This window comes from Ruditapes philippinarum, unplaced genomic scaffold (genome assembly GCF_026571515.1).
Source record: "Ruditapes philippinarum isolate M1 unplaced genomic scaffold, ASM2657151v2 ctg1209_1_1_1_1, whole genome shotgun sequence".
NCBI lineage: Eukaryota > Metazoa > Mollusca > Bivalvia > Venerida > Veneridae > Ruditapes > Ruditapes philippinarum.
This window is the reverse complement of record NW_026857012.1, coordinates 14,047-29,476: the sequence shown is the minus strand read 5'-3', so window position 1 is coordinate 29,476 and position 15,430 is coordinate 14,047. Positions and strand designations below refer to the sequence as shown.

Genomic DNA, 15,430 nt, shown 5'->3' with positions numbered 1-15,430 from the left:
GTATGTACATGTACATGTATTTGCAGTATCCATTGATGGACAACGATCACCAGCTATCACTGTACGCTAGACTGAAAGATCTGAATGACCCACATATTGTACCACAACTCTGGTTGCTTGAATATGATGATAAAATTCAAGTGTGCTCCCTATTTTGTCAAGGTATGGTTTGAAGGATCTCATGGAGAAATGTACTATTTTCTGTACTCTTCTCAAATAAAGTTGAGTTTAAACATTGCAACAGATGTAGAATTTTTTCATATGTGGAAGAAATACATGAGAGGAGGTTGGTGGTTCAAACCAGGAGCTTGTTTGTCTCTGATATAATGTACATCACAGACTTTGTTGAACTAACTACCCTCAAAGTGTTTATTAGATTGAAAATCCAAACAAAAACAAGCATGAGGCTTGCTTATTTGTGGGTATTTATTTTTTGTTTCCAAAGGTTCTGACAGGGGGACTTTGTTGGAATATTGTGTGGAAGGTTGGTGTATTCCTTTACCAATATTTTTCGTTTGTCAAATTCTAGTGCTAAAGATAAATATCTTTTATTGTATACAGCTTACTTCATCGGTTTATTATGTTAAATGTAAATATGTATATGTAAATAAATTGTTTTATACAGATTTCCGTGTACAACCTGTTATAAAAACTCAATTTCTAAGCAGTTAAAAGTTAAATATTGGTGGGATTTCAAACCCAACCAAATAAAAAATAAATAGATAAAAATTCTATGTAAAAACTATTATTTTTTACAGGAGGAAGCCTTGAAGATTATTTAAGTTATGTTAAGGTATTATCTTGGCCAAGGGTTATTTACTACATGAAGCAGATTTTGTCGGCAATCATTTATCTGAATTCCAGTTTTGGAGTGGTATATCTCAATTGGAAGAGTAAGTGTTCTTTTATAATACCTTAATAACACAACAATATGAGCCGTGTCATGACAAAACCAACATAGTGCATTTGCGACCAGCATCCGCGCAGTCTGATCAGGATCCATGCTGTTCACTTACAAACCCTATAACAAGTAGAGAAACTGATAGCTGGTTGCAAACGCACTATGCTGGTTTTGTTGTGACGTGGCTCGTATATTTATTTTGCTGCCAGAACTGTAATTATAGTGTCTTAATGAACATTCCTAACAATTCACTTTAGAATGTGAAATCTTATTTTTCACTAAATGTATATAGAACATATAAAACTTACACTTTTATGGATGAAAATGAAGGAAGTTGAGATAAAATGATTGATGATCTTAAGTAAAAAAAATTGATTAAGAACAGATATTAGTATAGTATTCATATCTGAAAGATCCAGAGACATGTATATCAATGTTGTAGACAGATACACGGTTTCTATGAATGGGACAGGTTGTAACTTTCGTTAATATTTGAGTGGTAGTTCAAACAAGTTTTCTGTTTTGATTTTCTTTAAACAATTTGAATGAACTTAATTAAATGCATCGCTCACAAGGAAGTATTTAAGAGTTATCCTGACATTACAGTTGAGTAAATGTTATTGACAAGAGTTATAGTAGTTGAATGTTGAAGGGAAACAAATATATACATCATTTACTTGTAGCATATTTGACTAAAAAGAAAATGTGAAAGGTAATGGTCTTGATCCAGAAAACTTACTCTCCATACCTTCCTATTCCAGAAGTTTTAATGGCCCAACCTCAGTCTGAAATATATACCAACGTTTTTTTTGTCTGTCTTATTTTATAACATTTCTGTTACAGTATTTGAAATAAATATATACAATTTTGTCCAATGTAGGTGGAAACATGTTATTTCCTGATGACAGACATAATATCATTCAAGTGAGCAACTTTAGTTTATCCTGTCCTGTAAACTGCCAGTGTGATATAGGATCTGTGAAAGCATGCTTGCCATACTATATCTGCCCACCAGAGGTAAGTCAAGTGTTTGTATATTTTATAAGACCAGTAAGACAGCATATTCTGCTCAATGTGCCTTAAAGGGATACTCTGGCAAATTAATGTCAAAAATATTAAAATGATTTTATGAACTCAAATCATGCTAAAATGACATTTTTAAAATCCCAGCATCAATTTCTGTATTAAATTCTATATATTTTGGGTTTGAAGCGTAAATATACCTATATATGTTTAACAAAATTTAGAAGCTGACAGAAGCACCGAGTAGTTTTAAAACAAGTTATGTGACTTGAACAAACCCTGGAAGTTACAATAACAGATATTGTGGATATTGTATGATTGAAACAGGTCTAAGTCATTCATTTAACATGTTCTTTAACATTTCCAAAGTTCACAGTGACAACTATTGTGAAATCTTAACACTCTAACCTGACCCAGGTGGATCTGGTTAGAAAACCATCATTAAATACTTTATAATGAAAAAATCCTTTGACTGCCTAGTGTAATCATTTTGAGGACATTTACAGAATAGTGAATGAAAAATTCAAAACGAAGAAATGAATCTTTATCTCTTTGTCTCCCTTTAAAGTCCAACTAATCGTCAAAAATATTTGTACTGCCAAAATGCTTTTTAGCTCGACTATTCGATAAGAATAAGTAGAGCTATTGCAGTCACCCGAGCGTCGGCGTCGGCGTAACCACTTATGTTAAAGTTTTTGTAATAGTTCAAATATTTTCAAAGTCCATAGACATATGGCTTTGAAACTTTGCACACTTGTTCACCATCATGACCCCAACCTGTAGACAGGAGGAGGTAACTCTATCAAGCATTTTGACAGAATTATGCCCCTTTTTCGACTTAGAATTTACGTTAAAGTTTTTGTAATAGTTCAAATATTTTCAAAGTCCATTGACATATGGCTTTGAAACTTTGCACACTTGTTCACCATCATGACCCCAACCTGTAGACAGGAGGAGGTAACTCTATCAAGCATTTTGACATAATTATGCCCCTTTTTCGACTTAGAATTTACGTTAAAGTTTTTGTAATAGTTCAAATATTTTCAAAGTCCATTGACATATGGCTTTGAAACTTTGCACACTTGTTCAACATTATGACCCCAACCTGTAAACAGGAGGAGGTAACTCTATCAAGCATTTTGACAGAATTATGCCCCTTTTTCGACTTAGAATTTACGTTAAAGTTTTTGTAATAGTTCAAATATTTTCAAAGTCCATTGACATATGGCTTTGAAACTTTGCACACTTGTTCACCATCATGACCCCAACCTGGAGACAGGTGGAGGTAACTGTATCAAGCATTTTGACAGAATTATGCCCCTTTTTCGACTTAGAATTTACGTTAAAGTTTTTGTAATAGTTCAAATATTTTCAAAGTCCATTGACATATGGCTTTGAAACTTTGCACACTTGTTCACCATCATGACCCCAACCTGTAAACAGGAGGAGGTAACTCTATCAAGCATTTTTTTTACTATCAAGCACTAAGAATAGTCGAGCGTTGCTGTCCTACCGACAGCTCTTGTTTTAAGTGATTTTGTCCTCTCCCTGTCAAGACCTACTATAATTTTGTGAATAAATGTTTAAGTGTATCTAGTAACAATAATACAGTTGAGCCGCGTCATGACAAAACCAACATAATGGATTTGCGACCAGCATGGATCCAGACCAGCCTGCGCATCCGCGCAGTCTGATCAGGATCCATGCTGTTCGCTTACAAACTCTATAACAAGTAGAGAAACTGATAGCGAACAGCATGGATCCTGATCAGACTGCGCGGATGCGCAGGCTGGTCTTGATTCATGCTGGTCGCAAACCCATTATGTTGGTTTTGTCATGACGCGGCTCAGTTTATTTTTATATATTTTTTCATCTTTTAATTTCAGCTATTAGAACGGACATATAAAGCTGATTGTAGATCAGATATTTGGGGTGCTGGTTGCCTGTTCTATGAAATGTTATCTGGTACACCATTTCTATATGAGCATAGGCACGAGGAGAGGGACGTTATACACAGAAAAATATTTTCTGGTTTGTTGCCAAACACTGACACATGGAGTATAGAAATTAGAAAGATTTTGAATTCATGCTGGAAGGTATAATTTTTTTTAACTTCTCATAATTTAAAAAAAATTCATACAAATACTGTCAAATAACTCTGTAGGAGAGTGATTATGGTTGTTGACTTTGAACCATTTTCCCCTCACTGCTGTGGGTATGAATCCCACCAGGAACTTTGGATTGCTTCATGTAAGGAAGCTATCTAGCTAGTTTGCGGAATGTCAATGGTTCTACTCTTGTCTGAAATTATGCACAGAGGGGTATACCGCATATGAATTAAAGCTGGAAAGTTGCCAAGTGACTTTTATCCCAGCATACAAATTAGCTGAATGGCATAGAGACACTTCACATTTTTTTATTAGATCACTATGTTTATCTATCTGTCATGTCTTGAAAGGATATAAGGTATTAAATAAAAAAATAATATATATTTAGACCATTGCTGTTTTTTTGGATGAAATCTTTTCAAACTTAAACTTTAATTGAAACTTAATTTTTTGAAATATTAGACATGATGTTCCTATACATTGTATGTATCTTAAAGCATTTTGGAATGTTTTGGTTCTGCAAATGGTATAGTCCATGTAGTCAGGTCACTAGCATTTTATATTAGCCATTTCCTTTCTGGAACCAGAAGTGTTTAGCTTTTACACCAGTATAGAACCAGGCCAGCACTCACATCCATGCATTCTGACAAGGCTTTAATATCTTGCTAGCTCAGAGTTTGAATTTTCTATACTCACATTTCTTGAATTCAAATGGACTGTTCCAAAATTCAAAGCAAGGCAACTCACAAATCTCAAATTTAGCAGGTTAAAGGTTAGATGCTTTGATAAGATAACTATCATGTTCAACCATTTTCAAACATCTAGATATAGCCTTGGTATTATATGTTATTTTGGTTTTGGAGTGATATATGTGGATATATTACCTGTTAAGATTTTATATCACCCGAGCTGTTAGGCGAGGGTGATATTTTATCTTGGCAGGTAATATATCCACATATATCACTCCAAAACCAAAATAATAATTTTATTACCCTTCCCCTGCCGACTTTAGACAATTTTTTTAAAAATCATTGCTGTTTCAAATGAAACGTCGAAATAAGATTCCCTTTAGGATACCTCTTTGTCACAACATGACGTCACATAAATACATGACGTATTTTTCCCGTACCTAACAAATGTAAACAAGAGAAAGGGAGTAGTCTATTGAACGCACTTTTTTGTAATTAATATCAAGCTTTCACAAGGTCATATTTGTTTTCGATACTGATGGTAATATGTATCATTACTCTACTTTGGTAAATATTTATCATTTGACAGTTAAAAAGTGCTTTTAAATCGAAATTTACACCGCGTAAAATCGAACCGTACGCGCATCACCTCAGCGCATGTTGTTTACAACGTTGGGTACCCAACGGGGAAATTAAGTGTGTATATTACCCGTCTGGCTCGGTTATATCAATTTCTTTCGGGTGATCAATATCCAATCAAAAAGGCGGAAAAAATCTGGAAGGGTAATAAACCTCTATATCTTAGGTATAGTTTTAATACTTAAGATATAGCTTTATACCCTTTCATAGGTTAAGACATTGATAGAATTTGTATATTTTTGTTTTCAGGCAAAGATGGAAGATAGAAAAAATTTGGACATTGTTCTCAGATACATTAAGTCATTGAAAGTCAAATGAAGGTGCACTTGATGTTATGTGAAGGGGATGCATCAACAGATTCCATTTCTTGTATATTTTTCTGAATTTTTAAAGACAATAAATGTTTCAGGTATTTTTAGTTTGGTGTGCAGGACCAATTAATATTGCTTTTGGTCTGTCTGTCACAAAACTTTGAATTTAACCATAATTCTTACAGCCTCTAAACTACACAGGTGCTTGATAATGAGTTCTACTAAACAAAGGTCCCAGAGGTCAAGGTTACTTGGGTCAAGGCCGCAATCAGAGTGCATGACATTCATTTGGACAGACATAGTGCTTGTCTGAATTAATTAGGAAAGATACATTGTAATTTTAAAAAACCACTGAGTTTGCATTGGGACAGAATGAATTTTTAGGCAATTTTTATTTAGTATTTATATAAAAGTCACATATTGGAATTATAAAGGGACATTTATGAAACAGGAATAATTTTATTCATCATGAAGCATAATCTGCAAGGAATCTGTATTAATCTTTAACAATATCCCCTAGAAATGCTGGCAATAATTAATTCATCATAAAGAACATATTGAAACCACTTGGTAGAATGTCCTGTCTGGTTGGATACTATGTTCCATGAACATCACTTTACTTTGTTGAATTTTCTTTTCATATTTTTGATGTGTGAAGTGCCATTATATTTGTTATTCTGTTTGCTCTTAGTTTGTTTTTGTTGTTGTTGTTATATGTGATATACTGTTCCATCATACAGATTCATAATCAAATGTAAATTTTTAATCACAATACTTTATCTAAATGAGAAATGTTGTTTTCAAAAGAGAAATTTTATTGAAAACAAATATGATAGTGGCCTGTTATTTATTGATGTTCTGTATATAAAATGTGGTCTTTATATCAAGTTTGTCTATATTACTAATGTGAAATTGTCACCTTGGTGCAGTAACAGGTTAACTCCTATAAAATTATTTTAGGTGTTTAGCCCGTTAATGCTCTTAGATGGCAAAATATTGTCCCATATTGTGGGCAAATTATTGTCATATATACATACATCCATCTTAAATGTCCTCACATATTATGCAATAATTATATATTCTGTAATGTTTTATTTTTATCATTTCATAAGCTGCTGGTTTCAGAACTTCCCCTCATTTGTTTGTATACAACATTTTGACATATATTGTACTTGTAGATTTAACATGTACGTTATTTGATCATGTACAATTAAATTAAATTCAAACATGTGTATAGCAGATCTACATGTATATACATATCATTAACTGGTGCAGTGGGATTTTTTTTATTATTCATTTTTGAAGTTCATGCATAGATTGTATATATTGTATGTATATATTGTTGACACCAAGTTGCTACATTTGTATATTTTTATGAAATATCTGTTATATAATATATATGATTATTCACGTTTTATGCATTCTTTCCATTTTTGTATTTGAACAATTTTTTTTCTAACCAATTATACTATATGGTCCCATCCATTTTTATACACATGCATAATCTAAGCACAGCATGCATATTTTGAACATGCCCATAACGTAAAGTTTAGTAATGTTCCATATCTTAACACACCCATAATGTAAATACAAACCCACCAATCTGAACACAACCATGATTTCATCTCAACCGTATTCTGAACACAACCATAATGTAAAAACAAACCCATAATCTGAACACAACCATGATTTCATCTCAACCATAATCTGAACACAACCATAATGTAAAAACAAACCCATAATCTGAACACAACCATGATTTCATCTCAACCGTATTCTGAACACAACCATAATGTAAAAACAAACCCATAATCTGAACACAACCATGATTTCATCTCAACCATAATCTGAACACAACCATAATGTAAAAACAAACCCATAATGTGAGCACACCCATAATCTGAACTCGACTATGTTCTTAACACAACCATAATATGAACACAACCATATTCTGAACACTACTATTATGTGAACAGAACCATAATGTGAATGCACTGTTAATTTAAAACCACATCCATATTCTGAACACATCATTAATTTGAACACACCCATATTCAAAATACCCCTTTTACATTATCATGCATATTTATTATCATTATTATTCAAACACATGTTTTCTCATTTTATGAATAATAATGAATTAATTTTGTATACATTTCTTATACAACTATTGTTTTTGTACTGGATACTTACTTTAGTTACAGTGTTTTACTAATTTTATTGTTACATTATTGCTGGTTTCTGTTTGTCAGTAAATAATATACATTTTTGTAAATATAAATTAATTTTATAAATTTATGAAATAGAAAGAGGCAGTACAATGAAATATGCCTCTCAAGTTGAATTATTTAGAAGGTTTCCATTGGTGCCATTTCATGTAAGCGTTGTAAAATTCAAAAGTTAAAACATTTTCAAATCAGACTAAAATAGGGCAAATGACATTACTATATCATATTATACAACAAAATGGTAATATATATTAGCAGTACTTTGTAGTAGAATATATATAGTTGCGCACGGATGATAGATAGATTTATTTCGGCATAAAGGTAAACATGTTACATGATAAACAAACACAATATAATATGGTCTGGATCCATGCTGGTCGCAAACCCATTATGTTGGTTTTGTCATGACGCGGCTCAATTGACTAGCAGAAGGAAGACTGATGCCTGTATATGCCTGAACAAATAGATCGGATTGAATAAAAAACCATTTTTCAGTTCTATATATTGTATGTTTAAACTATTGAAAGGAGTTTTAAAAGTTGCTTTGTGTTTTCCATCAGGTGTTTCTTGGTAAAAAAAAACATGTTCTGTTGCATCTTGAAGTCTTCTTTCACCACTATCTTTATATCATTGTGTTGCCCTTAATTCGACCCTACCCTTGAGTTTACACCATTATTTTCTGTTCATGTCACAAAATCTTGTCAGATGTTAGTTATGAAAGAAAACATTTGGATAATTTTTAAACATTGAAGTTTATGTTTCTGCCAAATTTCTTCAACATAAAAACTTTCAGATTATTTGAAAATACAGTGCATCAAACTAGCAAAGTGAAAATGCTTAGGGTAATGAAGCATGGCCACCAATGAATACTTTTATAAAAAGTGTATACATGTATATACAGTTATGTTATATTTGTGTGTGAATGCAACAATCATTTATTTTTAGAAGAAATAATATATCAGATGATTATTTTTTAATTTCTCTGAATAAAATAGTACAAGAGATGGGATAAAATACTATACAAATATGGACTTTGCAGCTGATGAATTGATATATGTATTGAAAAAATTGCGGAGGTCAATATTAATATTTTTTAATGTACAAGTCATATCATATTTACCAGCTAAAATATCCATGTTTGATAACGTTTTTAGCTTGACTATTAGAAGAATATGAGAGCTATTGTAGTTGCCCCGGCGTCGGCGTTGGTTAAAATTTTGTAAAGTCAAATATCTCAATTATTGCTTGAGATATTCAATTGAAACTTACAATACTTATTTATAGTAACAAGGTACATCAGATTGACAAGTTGGATAACTCTACCTACAATATTGACAGAATTATGCCCCTTTTTAACTTAGAAATTTTGGTTAAAGTTTTTTGTAAAGACAAATATCTCAATTATTGTTTGAGATATTCAATTGAAACTTACAATACTTTTTAGCTCACCTGTCACAAAGTGACAGGGTGAGCTTTTGTGATCGCTTTTCGTCCCGCGTGCGTCCGTCCGTCCTTCGTCCGTCCGTCCGTAAACTTTTACTTTAAATGACATCTCCTCATAAACCACTAAGCCAATTTCATCCAAACTTCACAGGAATGTTCCTTTGGTGGTCACCTTTAAAAATTGTTCAAAGAATTTAATTCCATGCAGAACTCTGGTTGCCATGGCAACCGAAAGAAAAAACTTTAAATATCTTCTTTTAAAAAATCATAAAAGCTAGAGCTTAGATATTTGGCATGAAACATCTTCTAGTGAGTGTCTACCAAGTTTGTTCAAATAAAAGCCCTGGGGTCAAAATTGGCCCCGCCCCGGGGGGTCATTGATTTTCCCTATATGCATATAGTAAAAACTTAAAAAATCTTCTTTTACAGAACCCAAAGAGCTAGAGCTAAGATATTTAGCATGAAACATGTTCTAATGGGTGTCTACCAAGTTTGTTCAAATAAACGCCCTGGGGGGTCAAAATTGGCCACGCCCCGGGGGGTCATTGATTTTCCCTATATGCATATAGTAAAAACTTTAAAAATCTTCTTTTAAAGAACTCAAAGAGCTATGGCTAAGATATTGAGCATCAAACATGTTCTAATAGGTGTCTACCAAGTTTGTTCAAATAAAAGCCCTGGGGTCAAAATTGGCCCCGCCCCAGGGGGTCATTGATTTTCCCTATATGCATATAGTAAAAACTTAAAAAATCTTCTTTTAAAGAACCATAAGAGTTAGAGCTAAGATATTTATCATGAAACATGTTCTAATAAGTGTCTACCAAGTTTGTACAAATAAAAGCCCTGGGGTCAAAATTGGCCCCGCCCCGGGGGGTCATTGATTTTCCCTATATGCATATAGTAAAAACTTAAAAAATCTACTTTTAAAGAACTCAAAGAGCTATGGCTAAGATATTTAGCATCAAACATGTTCCAATAGGTGTCTACCAAGTTTGTTCAAATAAAAGCCCTGGGGTCAAAATTGGCACCGCCCCGGGGGTCATTGATTTTCCTTATATGTGTATAGCAAAAACTTAAAAAATCTTCTTTGAAAAAACCCAAATAGCTAGAGTTAAGATATTAAGCATGAAACATCTTTTAGTGAGTGTCTACAAAGTTTGTTCAAATAAAAGACCGGGGGTCAAAATTGGCCCCGCCCCGGGGGTCATTGATTTTCTTTATATGTGTATAGCAAAAACTTAAAAATCTTCTTTGAAAAAACCCAAATAGCTAGAGTTTAGATATTAAGCATGAAACATCTTCTAGAAAGTGTCTACAAAGTTTGTTCAAATAAAAGCCCTGGGGTCAAAACTGGCCCGGCCCAGGGGTGTCATTGTTTTTAACTATATGTGTATAGTAAAAAACTTAAAAAAAATCTTCTTTTAAAAAGCCCAATGAGCTAGAGCTTAGATGTTTAGCATGAAACATCTTCTTATGGGTGTCTACCAAGTTTGTGCAAATAAAAGCCCTTGGGTTAAATTGGCCCTGCAACGTTGGGGGTGGGGGTTGGGGGGGGGGCTATATACAGGTGAGCGACCTCAGGGCCATCATGGCCCTCTTGTTTATTTCTTGTTATAGTAATAAGGTACATCAGATTGACAAGTTGGATAACTCTGCCGACAATATTGACAGATTTATGCCCCTTTTTAACTTAAAAATTTTGGTTAATGTTTTTTGTAAAGTCAAATATCTCAATTATTTGCTTGAGATATTCAATTGAAACTTACAATACTTATTTATAGTAACAAGGTACATCAGATTGACAAGTTGGATAACTCTGCCTACAATATTGACAGAATTATGCCCCTTTGAAACTTTGTAAAGTCAAATATCTGAATTATTGCTTGAGATATTCAAATGAAATTTACAATACTTTTTAGCTCGACTATTCGATAAGAATAAGTAGAGCTATTGCAGTCACCCGAGCGACGGCGTCGGCGTAACCACTTATGTTAAAGTTTTTGTAATAGTTCAAATATTTTCAAAGTCCATTGACATATGGCTTTGAAACTTTGCACACTTGTTCACCATCATGACCCCAACCTGTAGACAGGAGGAGGTAACTCTATCAAGCATTTTGACAGAATTATGCCCCTTTTTCGACTTAGAATTTACGTTAAAGTTTTTGTAATAGTTCAAATATTTTCAAAGTCCATTGATATATGGCTTTGAAACTTTGCACACTTGTTCACCATCATGACCCCAACCTGTAGACAGGAGGAGGTAACTCTATCAAGCATTTTGACAGAATTATGCCCCTTTTTCGACTTCGAATTTACGTTAAAGTTTTTGTAATAGTTCAAATATTTTCAAAGTCCATTGACATATGGCTTTGAAACTTTGCACACTTGTTCACCATCATGACCCCAACCTGTAGACAGGAGGAGGTAACTTTATCAAGCATTTTGACAGAATTATGCCCCTTTTTCGACTTAGAATTTACGTTAAAGTTTTTGTAATAGTTCAAATATTTTCAAAGTCCATTGACATATGGCTTTGAAACTTTGCACACTTGTTCACCATCATGACCATAACCTGTAGACAAGGGGAGGTAACTCTATCAAGCATTTTGACAGAATTATGCCCCTTTTTCGACTTAGAATTTACGTTAAAGTTTTTGTAATAGTTCAAATATTTTCAAAGTCCATTGACATATGGCTTTGAAACTTTGCACACTTGTTCAACATCATGACCCCAATCTGTAAACAGTAGGAGGTAACTCTATCAAGCATTTTGACAGAATTAAGCCCCTTTTTCGACTTAGAATTTACGTTAAAGTTTTTGTAATAGTTCAAATATTTTCAAAGTCCATTGACATATGGCTTTGAAACTTTGCACACTTGTTCACCATCATGACCCCAACCTGTAAACAGGAGGAGGTAACTGTATCAAGCATTTTTTTTACTATCAAGCACTAAGAATAGTCGAGCGTTGCTGTCCTACCGACAGCTCTTGTTTATAGTAACAATGTACATCATTTTACAAAATTGCATAACTCTGTCTGCAATATTTGCAGAATTTTTTGCCCCTTTGAAACTTAGAGATTTTGGTTAAAGGTCTTCAAAGATATTTACTTGAAACTTTACACATGTACTTAGGGTCATAATTTGAGGGTCATAATTGTATGTCACTGACCAAGTTCCATAACTCTATCTTGCATTAAGACTGATTGATATCCCCTTTTCTACTTAGTCTCTTGGTTAATGTTTACATGCAAGTTTAATGTATCTTAATAACTATTAAAGATATTTATTTAAAACTTCACATATGCATTTAGGGTTAGAAATGTAGGTCACTGACAAAGATCCATAATTCTATCTTGCATTTAGGCTGATTTTTGTTCTCTTTTTCAACTTAAAAAATTCATGGTAAAGTTTTGCTTGTAAGCTGTTATCTCCATAACTACTGAAGGGTTTGTGCCTTTTTTGGGACAATTTTATGCATTCATAATAATAAAGCAGTGATTTACTTGATAAACATCTTAATAACAAGCGGGTGCTAGGGGGCGTGAGGGGTGTTGCATTTTTTCATTATCCCTCATGTACAGACTCAATCAAACCGAGTCTGCAATTCTTATGTTATTTTGTTGTGATTGGTGCTAACTGAGGGATCACTTTGTTTCCAGAATTTTGTACCTTTTCTGTCAATTTTATGTATTCATAGGTAATAAGTATTATTATACTCAATAAAACACCCTTGTGACATTACCTTCCAAATAGTCAAGCCAATACTGTATAATTAGACTCTCTCTAAGGCCTATAACATGAATTTATAAAAAAAAATTAGCCCTTTTGTGAACTTGGAAGATTTAACAATTTATCAAGGCTCTTTTACTATCAAGCACTTAGAATAGTCGAGCGTGCTGTCCTGCTGACAGCTCTTGTTATTTGTCTGATCAATTCTGTCTTAGAAAATGCTGCAAATCAACTAAAATACTACCGGTACTTTTATAAGTATTTTGTCGATGTTTCTTCAAAACAATGACAACAAAACAGATGTGACATTTAGTGATATTATAGCATCTTTGACGGTTTTACAGAAAATCAGTTTTTAGGGGAAAAAATGGTTAATATATTCTGAAAATCATTTGAAATAAAATGAAATAAAAAAAATCTGATTCTGACCTGTTATTTTTTACAAAGATTAAGTCTTAACCAATCAGATAAAGACATTTCATAGCTTTTTAGCTCACCTGTCACAAAGTGACAGGGTGAGCTTTTGTGATCGCTTTTCGTCCGGCGTCCGTCCGTCGTCCGTCCGTAAACTTTTACTTTAAATGACATCTCCTCATAAACCACTAAGTCAATTTCATCCAAACTTCACAGGAATGTTCCTTTGGTGGTCACCTTTAAAAATTGTTCAAAGAATTTAATTCCATGCAAAACTCTGGTTGCCATGGCAACCGAAAGAAAAAACTTTAAATATCTTCTTTTAAAAAATCATAAGAGCTAGAGCTTAGATATTTGGCATGAAACATCTTCTAGTGAGTGTCTACCAAGTTTGTTCAAATAAAAGCCCTGGGGTCAAAATTGGCCCCGCCCCGGTGTCACAAAGTGAAAGTACGTTTGTAAATTATTGCATTATATTTTCACGCCGAACCTCATTTTTACTCTATATTCATTGATATGAGATTGCATCATCTTTTGTTCAATTTAGAGTTTTCGGGTGAAATTATTATTTAGAGTATTTTTATGGTTTGCATAAACTTCCATGTATCAATTTAAACATTTTGCCGTTTATTTCACAAAAATCCTTTCAGTAATAAGAAAGTTACATTTTTGTTTTATGAACCAGATATATGTATTATGTCTGTATTTGAAGGACGGGCCTTTATTTTACATAACTATTTTTCCCGCCGTCCCAGCTTTATTTCGTGCAAATCGATTTTTCATGTTTTGCACGATTTGTTTTCCCGCTCAGTACTCAGTAGTTTGCTATATATTGACTAAATTTTAAGTGACATATTGCAATGCACTGGACGTTATACAGGTCACTATGACGGGTGACAGACAAATTATATTTGTCATAAAATTACAGCTTGTACAAGGTAAATTTAATTTTCTAGTGATTTTGTTTCATAAATTTTTGCTATTTCGTAAAAATACTATTTTCTTTTAGAATTATAGTTTATTTGATTCAGGTTTAGTTATTTGGCAGTAATTTATTGTTTTCTAAATTTTCTAAATTTTTGCAGATTAAATTTTAAAAGCTCTTTTTATTCTAGTGTTTCGCTATTGCAAATTTATACCGAGACATGTTAATTGATGTATGTTAAATGAAGTTTTAATTATATTGTAATTGTATAGGAGCCATGAATATTTTATAGATCTATATATATCTATTCATTAATAATTTATTTTGGTTCTACCGTATTTGTGTAACTTTATGTAAAATACTGCAGTATCGTAATGATTTGTTTCAATCAATTTAATTTACGTTATCATCCTACTTCATTTCATTTATCATCTGTTTTTGTTATAAGTAAATACAACGTATCAAAACTAACGTATCTCTAGAGAAGGATCTTCAGTGGCATGATTTTGGAAGACGTTTATTTATTGGTGGTTATTATGTGGCGTATATTTGAATATATTTGCAACGCAGTATTATGCGGATGTGATTGAATTTTTGTTCCACGGAATGTATGGTGTACTATAGTGGACATTTTGTTTATTCAAAGAAGCACGTTATTTTATTGGAAACCGACAAAGGTCGAGTCTTTTCCAAGGGACTTTATTATACCCTTATGTTTGATTATCATGGAACTTATCATGTTTTATACTTTGTAGCTTCTTATTTGAGGACACACCCGAAGATGACATGGGCCCTCCACACGTATGTCCATGGCTAAAGGGTGACGCATGCCCTTGTTCAGGATCCTATCAACTGTGCCAACACTGTAGGAAGTACAGTTACGCTTGATAAGATTTTATACAAGACGCCCGCCATTGTGACGAATTTTGTTTAACAACGCCACCACTTTATTGAAGCATCATGACAGAAACTTTACGGGAGAAATAGACTGAGATACGTTGATAGTGTTTGTTTG

General features: G+C 33.1%; 1 protein-coding gene across 3 annotated transcripts in view; it reads left to right on the top strand.

Moving 5' to 3' along the window:
* Nucleotides 1-13,447, top strand: part of LOC132748452 (uncharacterized) — a 31,955-nt gene extending 18,508 nt beyond the window's left edge. For all 3 annotated transcript variants that reach the window (XM_060738067.1, XM_060738069.1, XM_060738068.1), the window contains exons 9-13: nt 27-162; nt 759-893; nt 1,782-1,918; nt 3,811-4,020; nt 5,610-13,447. In XM_060738067.1, coding sequence (XP_060594050.1) covers nt 27-162; nt 759-893; nt 1,782-1,918; nt 3,811-4,020; nt 5,610-5,678 — 687 coding nt within the window. In that variant the 3' untranslated portion in view covers nt 5,679-13,447. The remainder of the gene's footprint in view (nt 1-26; nt 163-758; nt 894-1,781; nt 1,919-3,810; nt 4,021-5,609) is intronic.
* The last annotated feature ends 1,983 nt before the right edge of the window (nt 13,448-15,430 follow it).